Genomic DNA, 15,275 nt, shown 5'->3' with positions numbered 1-15,275 from the left:
TTTATCTAATTGACTGACCGTGGAATGATTGTTGGTGGCAGAGTTTGAGTATCTCAGAAATTGCTGATCTCCTGGGATTTTCATGCACATCAGTCTCTAGAGTTTGCAAAGAATGGTGTAAAAAAAAAAAAAAAATTTTAATCCAGTGAGCAGCAGTTCTGCAGACAGAAACAGCTTGTTAATGAGAGAAGTCAGAGGAGAATGGCCAGACAGGTCAAAGGTGACAATAACACAAATAACCACACATTACAACAGTGGTATGCAGAAGAGCATGTCTGAACACACAACGCATCATAAAGTGGATACCGCTACAGCAGTAGAAGTAAAAAAATAAAATGAAAAAAAAAAACCTAATAAACTGCTCACTGAGTGCATATCATTGTACCAAAATGGAACCGGCCAGCGACATTTATTGGTCGGGTGAGTGCAGGTGACTTCCGCATGCATGACTTTGGGAGAGTGGTCAAAGTGCAAAGTCAATAAACAGCCCAGATCAGCGACAGCATGAAGGACCCTGTGAGTGGGTGCACGGTGAGTAGATTAGAAAAATACCCCTCCAAAACATAAACCTGGTGATTTTAAACTAACTGCTATATTTCCAATGGGGATGTCATTTTAAAACCGAAATTATATTGATCCGCTAACTGGCTGGTTTAATGATTGACCATTAAACTCTGCTCAAAGTAAGTGTGGCTTTGCTTTATTTTTCATAGTACAATCTGTTGTACCAAGATCTGAAGAAATTTTCAAAGAATGGGGAGCATTTCTGCAAAGAACTCATGATAGTCTTTCAGCAAAGGTAACTAAACTTCTGTGTGATGAATTAGAACTAAATGCTGTATTTACGCTGCTTGAAAAGTAGTGGTTAAACTGTACTGTACATTCTTGAGTGATACAAACTTAAAATATTGTGATATTTAGTAATACGGATGACGTAGAGATTACTGCTGTGAATTTGATGCTGAAAAATATAGACTCCTTTATTGCAAGTAAAACAGGATTGCATGCAGGTTGAAGTATGAGCTTCCAGATTAAATTTTAATTTATGTTGTGGTTATCCTTTCACTGCCTGTAACTGCCTCTGAGAACAAGAAGGGGTGACCTTGGCGTTCCAAGGATTATGTTGGGTTCCTCAATATCCCCAACCCTCAAGCTGCATGGTTCAAGGCACAGCAGCACTGGGGGTGGGGTGAGGTTATTATTTAAGATTGTGCCTCTTGATGTGCATAATTGGGGGAAATTAAGTCTTTTACTATAGGTTGAAGAAAATGTTGGACTGTGACTGAATGTACAGAATTTGGGAAACTTTTAAGTTGAAGAATTAGAGAAGACCAGAGCTAATTTGTACGTAATCTTTTGGGTTGTCATAATATGACAGCCCTGCTGTTGTTATGCAATATATGCAGGCCTGGGGTGTTAGCGAACTGTAGTCAGAGTTTGAACACTGAGTGCTGTTCCAGGGCTCTGCAGTGCTCACATTTTAGGAGCATTTGCTTCTGAAAATTGATGTCCGCTAACTGGAAAAACAATTTTATGGGCACATCTACCAATTGGGATACATTAGTGTGTAGGAAAAATGTAGGCTTAGTTTCCACCCAAGAAGAGCATGAGAACGGCAGAGCTTAAAGAATTAGACCATAGCAATATACACTGGCTTCAGAAAGTATTCTGACCCCTTTTTGTAGATTTAATTTTTAATAGATGGTAAATGATGCTTCTCATTCACCCATTCATACACACACTGACACACTGACACACTGATGGCAATTGGCTGCCATGCAAGGCACCGACCCGCTCATCAGGAGCATTTGGGGGTTAGGTGTCTTGCTCAGGGACACTTCGACACAGCCTGGGCAGGGGATCGAACCAGCAACCCTCCAACTGCCAGACCACTGCTCTTACTGCCTGAGCCATGTCGCCCCTAGATAAAATGGCCATTTTTCCCATCAATCTACACTCGATAACCCATAATGACAAAGTGAAAACATGTTTTGCCAAATGTTTGCTAATTTATGAAAAATCAAAAACTGAAATCTCTCATTAAAATAAGTATTCTGAGCTTTAATTCAGTACTTCTTTATTTGAAACTCCTTTATAGAAGTACTTTATGTCTTCTTGGGTAAGTCTCTACAAGCTTTGCACACCTGGATTTGGGCAATTTATCCCATTCTTCCTGGCAGATCCTCTCAAGCTCTGTCAGATTGGATGGAAAGCATCGGTGAAGTGCCATCTTCTGGTCTCTCCACAGATGTTCTATGGGGTTTAAGTCTGGGTTCTGGCTGGGCGACTCAAGGACAGCATTGTCTTTGCGCTATGCTTAGGCTGTAAGGTGAACTGTTGCCCCAGTCTGAGGTAGCGTGAACTCTGGAGCAGATTTTCTTCAAGGACCTCTCTGTATTTGGCTGCATTCCTCGCTCCCTCAATTCTGACCCATTTCTCCCCTATGGTATGATGCTGCCACCACCATGCTTCACCGCAGGGATGGTATTAGCCAGTGCCTGGTGTTCACCATACATATTACTTGGAGTTTTGCCCAAAGAGATATGCCTTTTACTCAAGAGGCTTCCGTCTAGCCACTCTACCATGAAGGCCTAATTGATGGAGTGTTGCTGAGATGGTCATCCTTTCGGCAGGTTCTTCCATCTCTGCAGAGGACTTTTGAAGCTCTGTTAAAGTGACCATTGGGTTCTTGGTCGCCTCCCTGACCAAGGCCCTTCTTACCTGGTTACTCAGTTTTGCCAGACAGCCAACTCTAGGAAGAGTCCTGGTGGTTCCAAACTTCTTAAACTTCACAATTATTGAGGCTTGGGAACAATCAAAGCTTTAGAAATGGTTTTATACCCTTCCCCTGATCTATGCCTCACTAAAATTGTGTCCAGGCAGTGTGAATTGTGGGACCTTTTGTACACAGGTGTGTGCCTTTTCTAAACTATGTCCAATCAATTGACGTTTTCCACAGATGGACTCCAATCAAGTCCTAAACACTCAGAGATAATTATAGAAACAGGTTGTGACCACAATTTGGAGTGCCACAGCAAAGAGTTTTACTCTAACTTATACTTATATCCTTACATAAATGAGCTACTTCAGTTTTTGATTTTTAATAGATTTTAAATGATTTCTAAACATGTTTTAATTTGACCGTAGTAGCACAGTGCCAATTAGCTCTAACTAGTAAATTATCTAAATATAGTTACTGTAGCTTGCTAGTGAGTTTATTTTTATTGCTGCCCAACTAAGTAAGCAGGCTATGTGTTATAACAAATTAGTGTTTAACAAATGTGATGCCACATACATTATCTGACTGGGCTAGTTAAACTTGTCAAGTACTTTATAGTCACAGTTTAATTGCTTCAAGGTGGCAAGCTACAACATAAAAATAGTGTGAATAGTAATGTGAATGTGGGGTTTTCCACTCATGCAATCAGGCAAAAAATGGCCTACTGCTTTTACAAACTCATGCACAGACTTTCTGATTAGTTGTCCCTTTGTTGTAGAATTTTGACTTCAATTTAATAGAATTTAACAAACCGAAATAAGCTCTAGTGAAGTACTTTTGATCCTTGCTTAATCAGCCAGTAAATTCGGCCCACATAACTAAATAATTACATGCAGTTTGTCACAATAGTGCTTTGCCACATTCTTTCCAAGTAGCCCTGTATCATACATTTTTTATTTATTATATTTATTTTATCTTGTACAAAATGATCTAGGCTATGCAGTCAAGGACTTTGCTCTTTATTCTCATTGGTGCTATAATTTAGACATGTGATGGCTCTTATCTTTGTGCTCGCAGGGCTGAGTTGGAGACCAGCTATGCTAAAGGGCTGCAGAAGTTGGCTGGCAAGCTCATCAAGGCCTTGGGTAGCATGGGCCGCAAGTGAGGGTTCCTTCTTCAGTAGGATGGCTGTCTGAGCCTACTTTTGAAAATGTGTACTGTGCTTAAAAATCACATCAAGACTACAGCTGAATAGTCAGCTCATGTAAACATGCTCATATCAAACATGAATGCTAACAAACTACCTTTTAACTTTATGTACACTATTTTATTTCTCATTTTAAGCTCTACCTACAATGCATGGTCCCAAGTATCAGATGAAATGTTTTCCATGGCAGACATACACAGGTAATTGGTTAAAATCCGAACCTTGGTTCATGATACCAAAGTCTTACATTTTTCAAAAAGAAAATGTATTTCCCCCAAAAAAACAGGTTCCACAAATATACAAATATTTTATGTTGCCAGGGGTTCTTTATGGAAACACCCCTGGTAAAGATGACAGTCATGAGTTTTTTCCTATAATTTGTGATAAGGTTCAAGAACACATTGGGAGGGATTTTTTTTTTTTTTTTAGCATTCCTCCAATGCAGAATTTTTAAGAATCATTGATATCATTGGGTTTGCACTTATGGACCACCCTCTTCAGTTCAGACCGCAGGTTCTTGGGACTGGTGACTGAGATGGCCATTCCAGAACCTGGTTGTTGTTTTTACTTAAATTTCTCTTAAATAGCGCCCCTGAACCACTGGCAGCAAAATATTGCCAAACATGTTGATGGTGAGTATGGCCAAAACATTCCATATTAAACATTCAATCTGACCATAACACTCTCTGCCAGTCATAATTCCAATGAGGTTTGGCAAACTCACGATGCTTGGCTTTGTTTATTGTGCTCAGTAAGTGCTATCTTCGTGCCACCATTCCAAGAGTTTGTTGGTATGGAGGTGCTATTTTATGTGCTATAGGTTATGTTGCTAAAGAGTATAGTGCTTTAGGAAAACGTGGGTGTCTGAGTGTTAAAGAGGTCAGTGTGATGGCAACACGGATAGTGGTTCTGATACAAACGGGAAGGTGGCTCAGCCAAAAGTGTTCCCTGTTAAATTGTTAAAGCACATACATACATAGACAGTTTCAGTTTTGAATTAATGTTAAGATTAACATTCATAACAAGATCCATCCATCCATCCATTATCTTAACCTGCTTATCCTGAACAGGGTCGCAGGGGGGCTGGAGCCTATCCCAGCATACATTGGGCGAAAGGCAGGAATACACCCTGGACAGGTCGCCAGTCCATCACAGGGCACACACACCATTCACTCACACACTCATACCTATGGGCAATCTAGTCTCTCCAATCAGCCTAACCTGCATGTCTTTGGACTGTGGGAGGAAACCGGAGTACCCAGAGGAAACCTACACGAGCATGGGGACAACATGCAAACTCCACACAGAGAGACCCCGGCCGACTGGGATTCGAACCCAGGACCTCCTTGTTGTGATAAAGATTCAAAATCACAATGTAGTACGGGGGACTGTTTAAACATCACCACTTCCCGGTTACGTCACACCCACTTCCGAGTACGAGTAACAGATAATTTAATTGGTTGAACGGATATGGAAACAGATACAAGTCATGCAGTACTCGTTCACCCCTAATAAATGCTAACCATTTACCATTTACTTATGGCCTCCCTCACCATCTTCCTTACCGTCTGTGGGGATAATATGCATCCTCTGCCTGGCAAGTTTGCAACCATTCCATATGTTTTACTACTTTGTATTATTGCCCTTACAGTACTCTAGTGAAACAGGAAGTGATTGAAACAATATAGTTTCTTTAGACTGAGACTAAATAAATGGAGTTAAATTGTATTGCCAAATTATTATTATTATTTTTATTCACAATAATTACATTACATTACATTAAAAGTTATTTGGCTGACGCTTTTATCCAAAGCAACTTACAGTTTTGGGCACCTGTGGTTTTCAGAACAGAAATAGATTACTAAATAAAGAAAATGAAACACGAGAGTAAATGTATTGAAAGAAAAGTATATTGTTTTCAAATATGTTTTAACAGAAAATGTAGATAATTATCCATGCTGTTGGATACATAACAGCATGGAGCCCACTGTACATACCTGTTGCAATTACTGTACATTGATATTGGTGTACCAAGTGGCCTCATCCATAGGCAAGAAATGATATAATTGATACAATGAGAGATGGCACATCCATAAGGAACATCATCTTCCTCTCTTAATTTTAGGGCACTGGGAAATGCCTTTCAGCAAGAAACACTTGCAGAAATTCGCCAGGTTCTTGATGAACACACTAGGCGGAAACGGCCAGTATGTGTCATTCTTTATTTGCACAGAATTGTTACTGTAATAAAATTCTTGAAATCACCTTTTATAACTTTTTTATTGCACACTTATAGCTCGATAGTGCTGTTGAGAAGACGGGGAAACTTGTTGTCACAAACTGGAATGAGCAACTTAAGGTAAGTTATTCAATTATGTGAATTACAAAGGTATTTTATACTGTATTATTGTTTTTAAGAAGTAGTATTTCACATAATAAGCCTTGCATATACACTCACCGAGCACTTTATTAGTAAACATTTTTACTAAAAGGAATGGATTTACTTTTAACAAATAACATTTTTCAAAAATGAAATGCTGTCATTTTATGTAAACTGTTATTTGTAGAATAATTTGATAACAAATTTGAAATGTTGAACATGTAACCTAAAAGCACAAAACAGTACAGTATGTGGAGATACAGGCAATCCTATTCCAATTCATGAGGTCGATCTATTATACAACAGCCAGGCTTTATTGAAATTACTTAAATTAATTGTACAAAGCACATAATGAACTTTTCATTTATATTTATATGTTCATAAATTATGCTTTGGATGTATTATTTGGTCCACAGTGAATGTAACAAGTCAAATGTATTAATTTAAATGTGACAGAAGAACCAGACAGAGACATGGTTGCATCACTAATGGTCAATTTTGTCTTAATTTGCAAGAGCAGGGTTTCAACTAAAACTAAATGTAGATAGAAATATTGTACACAACTCATTTTTATTTCTCTGCAGGTCAAGAAGAAATTAATTGGGTTGACGAGAGAACATGAAGCTCTCTTCAGCTTTGTAGAGAACAACAAGCAAATGTGTACAGAAAAGGAAAAACAGAAGGTAAGCCAAGAATGGCAAAACAGTTTCCCATGTTCGAGCATATTTAACAATGGGAAAATTATGTAAACACTTGGTTGCACATTTTTTTCAAACTCCTCCCAGGTGGCTTGTCAGCATGGAGGTTGTATCTAATTTGGAGTCTTGTTGAACCCAGGATGCAACTGATTTCTGGAATTCTCTGTGAAAAAGCTGTGATCCTTTGAGAAACGTTTGCCTTTTTCCTCACCCTGCTTGGAAGGGGGGGAAATACACTCGTGTCCCTACCAAGCAAGTTCATCACTGTGGTTGGAGTCCTCATAGTTATTGCTCAAATAGTGGATATGTCTATTTTCAGACTTATAAATATACAGGTCCGTGAGTATTTGGACAGAGGTACAATTTATGTTATTTTGGCTCTGTACTCAAGCACATTGGATTTGAAATGAAACCATGAATTTGAGATTAGTGAGGTATTTGTGTCTATATCTGATCCATGTAGGAATTACATCTCTTTTTATACATTTTCTCATTTTTGGGAATCAAACGTAATTTGACAGCTTTTCATGCTGTTTCTGAGTAGTTAGGGGGTATTACAACACTTCCATCATGTAGGTATAAGAAAGCTTTCAGCATCGAGTCTAGTCTAGTCATCGAGTCTAGTCTTTTATTGGTGTTTGTCAACACGAGGACCAAAGTTGTGCCAATGAGAGTCAAGAAAGGCAATATGCTCAACTTTAAATGCTTCAGTAAATATCCAGCTATTTAAGTTGACTTCATAACATTGTAATTGTAAAAGTTGCTCTAGACATGAGCATCTTCTAAATTCAGAAAATAAAGAAAATTGTTCATTGTTGTTATTGAGAATTGCAAGTTTTCCAAATGCAATTTTCAAGGCATTAACCAAAGTTTGGTTTGTTTTCTAAATCTGTAAGCAATTACAATGGTAGCCTTGAAATGGATGTGATGTGTGCTTTTAATCCAGATGCTCAACAGATTGACTAAGTCTGCTGAAGCACAGGCCAGGTCAGATGAGGAGTACTTCAACATCAACATGGCTGGTCTTCAGTTCAGACTGAAATGGGAGACAACACTGAAGAACTGCTACCAGGTGATTGGTGCTAACCAATGTCCCTTCTCCAACTTTTTCTGAAGCTCATGGAGGATTCCACACACCTCAAAAAACTTTCCATTGAGCTTTCCTTATATTTCTTTCGATCCACTGCATGACACCAAGAACTATTCTTTAATTTTGTAACATCAGAAACAGTTGGTGTCTCTCAATGACAAGTGGTGTCTCAACAAAACACCTATAACGAATACAGTGCTCAACTGAGGATCCATAATGTCTACCTCTTGCTTCCATTTTAGATCATTCAAGAGCTGGAGAAACAGCGCATTGAGATACTGAGTAACATCCTTAATAAGCACAGCCTCTACATGTCCAGCTTTGGACAGACCCTCATCCATGTGAGTGGGTGCTTCAAGTGAAACATTCTTCAACATGTATGACCTGTACATTGTATTCTCAGTAGTGCTGTCAAAATGAACAGGTTAACACGTGATTCATTTAAAAAGGATAACGCAATACTACGTTTTAATCACGTTAACTTATGTGATTAATTGTAAAGTCTGCTTTTAAATGTGTTTTGAATGTCTGTGAACCACTGGTCGGTCAGAAATTATTTCTAGCTTTGATGCCAAGCACAAAACCCCATTGCTAGCTAGTTAAAGGTGTATGTTTTACAAATAGCCTTAATGGCTGGAACTGGACCTAACCTTTCTACACTGATCGAAATGGGACAAATCAGCCTTGAAGGAGGATGCACAATGAAACCCCTTTGGATTGCAATCAGAACTGATTGCAGGCTGAGAGGGGAGGGAGCTATTTAATTATTTAAAATTGTGTTCTCTGTACCCACACTCATGTGTGGGTGCAGATCTGCAATGCACAGATTTTGTCATTTAAACTATCGTGATTGTTTTGGTAGCCTTTGTTGAAGGTTCTGTTGAAAGCAAACACGATAGCTAAATAATCTTTTGTTAAATGTACTTTGTGATTAAAAGTGATTTTTAAATTTGCTGTGTGCTTACCTGCCAATGCATTATTGTTAATCAATGAAAATGAGTGAAAACAGGTTGAAACAAGTGATTAATTTGTCAAATGACTTAAAGAGTGGGTTTACGCCCCATCCATTTTCAGCTCAGCAACCATCATTGTCAGGAAGTAAGCTCTTTAGGGAAATCAGGTGGTGTAGTGCATGGTTGCAGATACCTACAGGACCTGGAGTTGCATTGGTCTATATCATTTTGGTGCTAAACCACATTTAAGCAAGGGGTCTCAACTAGATGTTAAGCTTGATGAAGCTTGATAAATCCTGTGCATTCAATGTTGGTGGGAGCAGTATGGCCTTGAATGTACTTACACAAGATATAACATAAACTAAGTTCAAGGAAGGCTAAGCCTTAGGATGTTATCTAATCTTTGTCATTTTCACTATTCTAACTACTCTTGGTATAGTGGCTTTACAAAGTGTAATAACAGAAAATAGATGCTCTAATAATAACAGAAAATAGATGCATGTCCAAAAGCTCAGACCACTGCCAAACAGAACAATAATACATTAATTGAATTGAATTGAATTGAAGGCGGCACGGATGGTGCAGTGGGTAGCACTGCCGCCTCACAGCAAGGAGGTCCTGGGTTCGAATCCCCGTCGGCCGGGGCCTCTTTGTGCGGAGTTTGCATGTTCTCCCCGTGTCTGCGTGGGTTTCCTCCGGGTACTCTGGTTTCCTCCCACAGTCCAAAGACATGCACGTTAGGCTGATTGGAGAGTCTAAATTGCCCGTGGGTATGAGTGTGTGAGTGAATGGTGTGTGTGCCCTGAGATAGACTGGTGACCTGTCCAGGGTGTATTCCTGCCTTTCGCCCAATGTATGCTGGGATAGGCTCCAGCCCCCCTGCGACCCTGATCAGGATAAGCGGGTTCAGATAATGGATGGATGGATGGATGGATGAATTGAATTGAAAGGATGAGTCTGCACACTGTGTATGCTCCCCAGTGCCATAAACTTATATACACTGAAAAAGCCTGACAAAGAGCCCTGAGGTTCGAAACGTTACTTATTATTTGGTTTTAATACATTTATGCCACTGGGGAGCATACGAAGTGTGTGGACTCTTCCTTTTTATTTCACAAAAGGGTCTAAGAAATAAGCTGTAAATATTTACTTTAGATTTAAAAAGGTTTGCTTCCCTTTGAGGCTAGGGTTCTGGCATTGCAGCTTCGTACTGTTCATAATAAAATCAACGACAGTGCCTGTAATTATTTATATATAAAGGTTAGGGATGTACACAGCCATAAAACAAGGGCCAGTATTGCCAAGCTTGGCCCTAAGATATAGGACTGATGGGGCCTAAGCTCCTTTTTGTGTTTAGGAGCCTCTGGCTAGAACAAGTTACCAAATCATGGGGCAATGAGAGAGAAAAAAGCCTAGAATAGTTTGGCAGCTACAATAGAAGTAATTGTATTTTTACATTATTTTGTATGTTTTAGAATGCAGTTATACTGTTGTGTAGTCATCTTTCCTCCATTGCCACTGCTAACATGCTCTCTCTCTCTCACTTTCTCATAGTGTCAGAAACAAATAGAACATGCAATCACAAAAGTCGATGTGGAGAAAGACATTCAGATGCTTGTTGAAGAGACCAGTGTCACTACAGAGGACAACAAGGCAGAATTTCTGCTGGCTGACTATTTTGTGAGCTTCTCTTTGAAAACTTGAACTATATACATGTTTGTGATGCATTTAAAGTAACCCAACTATTTATGAACTTACTGTACTGTATGGTGTCCCAAAGGAGGAGGACAGTAAGACAGTGATGGGGAAGGAAAGACGAAAAGAGGCTCTGAAGTTCAAACTCCAGCGGCTACAGGATAACATCACAAGATCTAAGAAAGATCTAGATGGTAACTGTGCACCCTAGACTTTATTATATATATGTTTATTTTTTAGTGTGTGTTAGTATAAAAGAACACATTTGATATTTCCAAATATTCATTTTTTTAAAGATTTAATTTTACAGAGACATTTTTGTATTTAATAAAAAAAGTAACACATTACTGTAAGCAATTGACAAATTTTTACATGAAAACTGATTTGATTCCGTTTTTAGCTATTCTGCCAAATTGAGTGTAATGTAAAATGTATAGTACGTTTCATTTCATTATTTTTGATAGAATCCTGTCTGTACAGAATGTTATATAGGTGCCTAAGACTTTTGCACAGTATTGTATACTCAAGAAAAAAAATGTCATTGTCTATGTTTAAGGTTTGGAGAGAATGGTTAAAACATATACTGAAAATCCCTCTTTCTCAAACAAGAAGAATCTGGAGGAAACAGAGCAGCTGGTCGATGAGGTAATTTTAGGCTGAGATATGCAGAGATGACTAGGGCTTTTGCTCTGTCTTGGTATTTCAGTGATTTCAAAAGTGATGTCTTTAACCTGAAAATACGGCGTTTTTCTTATCACCTTAGATCATGCTGAAGATGGACCTCCTGGATGCAACCCATTGTAAACTGTCTGCCACCATGGCTGAACTAGAGGGGAAACCCAGGTCTTCTCATCGGTTCAGTGACAGCATTACAAAATGGAAGGATAAGGTAGACAAATTAATGGTTACAGTTAGACAACTTTTTATGAACCTAACTAATTTGGTCACAGACCTCCCAGCAATGGACCAATGCTCCCTCTTCTGTTTATAAGCGAGTGACAGCTTGTGAAAATTGTCTTGGTTATGGTTTTTCACATAGAACATAAACTAATTCTAAATAGACTATTTTGATGACTTTGTAAGAGAGAGAATCTTTAGATAGATCATATTTCCCTGAATATGCCCTTTGGAATTGCAAAGAACAATATACACAATATAAAAGAGCATGAGTTATTCTTTCTCTTGAGTAAATATGAAGTTAAAGACATGCTTGCTATGATAGCCACTATAAAGTACTGTAGGTCTGCCCTGCCTTTTTAAAGTGCAAGAAAAGAACAATACACATGATGTTTAAGAGCACTAATATTGATGACACACAGAATATTGACATACTTTGAGAATATTGAGATAAACTTACTCTTGTCAAGTAGTGAAGTACTTTCTGCAACTCTGTGGCAGAAGGGCATTTTAGACAGCAATTTATACATGTTTTTTTCAATGACTGGCAATTAAGAATGTATTTATTTGGTCCAATTCCTGTAAACCACTTGCCTGTGCCACATGCTTGTTTGGTCTGGATGTCAAGTGGCTTGGGTCCCAGGCAGCTCTGAGCATTGGAGCACTTTCTTGTAGAGTTGGTATTTTGCCATCTCAGCTACTGTTGTAAACAAACCAAACTAGCTAGCTAGATTCTAGGTAAATATAAATAAATAAAATCCATAAAATTCAATGCTCTGTGTATTTGTTTTTAGCCCTTACAAAAATGGAATATACTGCATACATTGTGAAAATGTGGACTTTTTAAATGACAGTCAAAGGTTTGGACACATCTTGCCTGTTTCTCCTTTTTCCGATTTGATGACTTAAAGCCTTTTAGACACCAAATGTGTTCCATGCTGTTTCAGCATCATTTACAGCTGAATCTAGTCCCACCCCTCAATTTCAATAGAAATTAATTATAATACAAATTATCTTTTAGTATTGCTTGTACGACAACCTGAACATAAGATATCCAGATTTATTTTTATATCATAAATGGCAACAAATCCTCTGCTTGCTAATACAAGGTGGTATCTTCTTAATATAACTGTACGTTATTGCAATATGTATTCTGTCAATACTTCACATAGTGTTCTCTTTTGTGCTTTATTGTGTTTCTAAAGGATTATGAGCACAGCATTGTGCAGCTGACACGTCCAGTCAAGATTAAGAAGACACCGTTCAGGTCAAGACAGTCAATGAGGTTCTCTCAACGTCACACAGCTCCAACCCAGAGTGCGATAGCTCCTGAAGTCCAGGCACAGGGCGCTGAAATGCAGTCTGAAAATGGGCTCAATGGACACCTCTTCGAATTTGATGAGGTGGATGAAAAAGGTGAACAGGGTAAGAGTCTATAATTAATTATTCTTCCTTGATATAATATGATCTCATTTTTATATTTGAACATATCTATATTATATTTGAAGATATTCATTTGACTGCTATTATGTTTTTTTAATGGTGTAAAATTAAGTATTTTTCACAGAACTACTACAGTTAAGCACATTTGATTAGAATGATTAATTATGCATGGGTGTGATCACATCATTGGATTATTACATTGATATATCAGTGCTAATGTGACTTGACAGTCTTGCACTCATTATTTGGAAAATGGATTGTTTCGATTTAGCCCAGTGCTTGGAATTGCTACTTTAAATGAAACGAAGTAGAATGATTTTGATGAAACGGGTATCATGATGCAATGATGCAAGAGTTTGTTTAGAACTACTGTAGTTTGCTGGGGGTTAATGTAAATTATCTTTTGTTAAACGCAGACTATGCAGGAATTCTTTCCTTGCTTCATGCCTGTTTTCGTACACAAAATAAGTATTCGCCCCGTTCTCAACCCTGCCTCTCCATTGCAGACAACTGTGTGCCGTGATAGCAATGTGCTGAGAAACCCGTGGTCTAATATGATTCGTAAAACATCAGGGGCCAATATCATGAAGCAGACGAAGCTTTGGGCTTAGTCCGGAGTTTCTGGTATTACGAAAGTCACTCTCTTTTGATCAGATGACCATGGTTGAATTCCCTCAATGCGTTCCTGAGATATCGCATTCACAAGAATGGTCATAGTGACCTTGACCTTTGACCACCAAAATCTAATCAATTCATCTTCGAGTCCAAATGGATGTTTGTGCCAAATTTGAAGAAAGACTATTCTAAGATGGCTGCAATAAATTATTTTATCTTATCCCCATCAGCTGCAGAGTTTACATGCATTGGAAAATGCAAAGCACTTTATGACTTCAGCCCTGACAGAGACGACGAGTTGAACTTCAAGGAAGGTGAGTCTTGGCTACAGTTGACGGTGCAAAACTAACTTCACACTATAACAGACAATGATGTGCGACCATGGAAAACATTGAGGAGACTAACACATTTTTTTGTTCAGGTGACCTCCTTGACATTCATGAGAAGGATGACAGCGGTTGGTGGTATGGGACATTAAATGGCCTGAAAGGTCATTTCCCGTCTACGTACGTTGAAGAGCTGCCTACATTTAACATCAACATGTCGTCTGATGTATGACACTGCAAAAATACTTTATGCACTGCATAATGAATTGATAAACAAATTCTTTGGTTATTGCACTAGACGAGTACCCGCACTTCAGCTACAGTGCTGCTGGTACACTGATACAGGTGCTAAAGCTCTACGCTGATTGGCATTACTGATGAGATCATCATTGTGAACATGAATAATGAATAATGTTATTGCTCATACTTAGTCATTCATACTTAAGTCCAAATGAAAAATGAAATGGAAAAAATGTCAAACGAAATGAAAAGAAAAATGTCAATTGATTTGAATCATCAAAATTGTAATTTTAAGGCCATTTAAATCTGATACACGAGAGCACTCCATTTACCATATTGTCACTATTTTATTACACATGAATCTTAATAAAAACTGGAACTGTAATTATCTTTTGAAATCTACTGTCCTTAAATAATGAGCCTAAACATTTTGAGTGAAAAGCAAAGATACAGCACCATTTAGGGATCCTTTCATTGATAAGAGTTTCAATTGGTTTGTAGAAAATTAGTTTTTAAAAAAAATATACATTCTCTTTAGAGTGTAATCATTACATCAATTGTCAATTCATCAATTGATGCAGCTGATTAGGAGTGGTGCTATCACTGCACTTTAAGATACAGTACACCCAGGTTTTTAACATGTTGTCCTGATGTGTTAAATGGGTTATTTTTCCACATACACAATACACTAAAATACCTCAGTCCAACCCTCCATTAACCTCTGCTCATGTGTCGCATTCTTTCTTGTCTCCCATTAGGCATAATCAGACTTCAAGTACACATGCGCTACGTTTTCAGCAAATTTACAGTCAGGTGTGTAAGAAAGGGATATAGACACCTGAACAGAGCAGATTTTTAGGGTTTCTCGCTTGTTAGGGGTAATTACAACCAGATTCTAAGCACGTTAAGCCACATGCATTTTACCCACAAAAAGGTTTAATATATAGTACAGTCCAGAATGCTTAATGAGTGCTACACATTTCTAATTATGAACTAAAATGTACATGATATT

At 38.2% G+C, this 15,275-nt stretch overlaps 1 protein-coding gene across 1 annotated transcript; it reads left to right on the top strand.

The window, feature by feature from the left end:
* Positions 1-452: 452 nt before the first annotated feature.
* Positions 453-14,648, top strand: nostrin (nitric oxide synthase trafficking). Its single transcript, XM_061236376.1, has 16 exons — positions 453-531; positions 714-799; positions 3,797-3,880; positions 4,064-4,126; positions 6,052-6,133; positions 6,223-6,285; positions 6,891-6,989; positions 7,951-8,076; positions 8,337-8,435; positions 10,602-10,727; positions 10,828-10,936; positions 11,299-11,387; positions 11,506-11,631; positions 12,845-13,064; positions 13,928-14,011; positions 14,119-14,648. The coding sequence occupies exons 1-16, from the start codon at positions 505-507 to the stop codon at positions 14,253-14,255; spliced, it is 1,620 nt and encodes a 539-aa protein (XP_061092360.1). The 5' UTR covers positions 453-504; the 3' UTR covers positions 14,256-14,648.
* Positions 14,649-15,275: the final 627 nt, after the last annotated feature.

The sequence above is a fragment of the Conger conger genome, chromosome 3 (assembly GCF_963514075.1).
Source record: "Conger conger chromosome 3, fConCon1.1, whole genome shotgun sequence".
NCBI lineage: Eukaryota > Metazoa > Chordata > Actinopteri > Anguilliformes > Congridae > Conger > Conger conger.
This window is presented reverse-complemented; position numbering and strand designations above follow the sequence as displayed.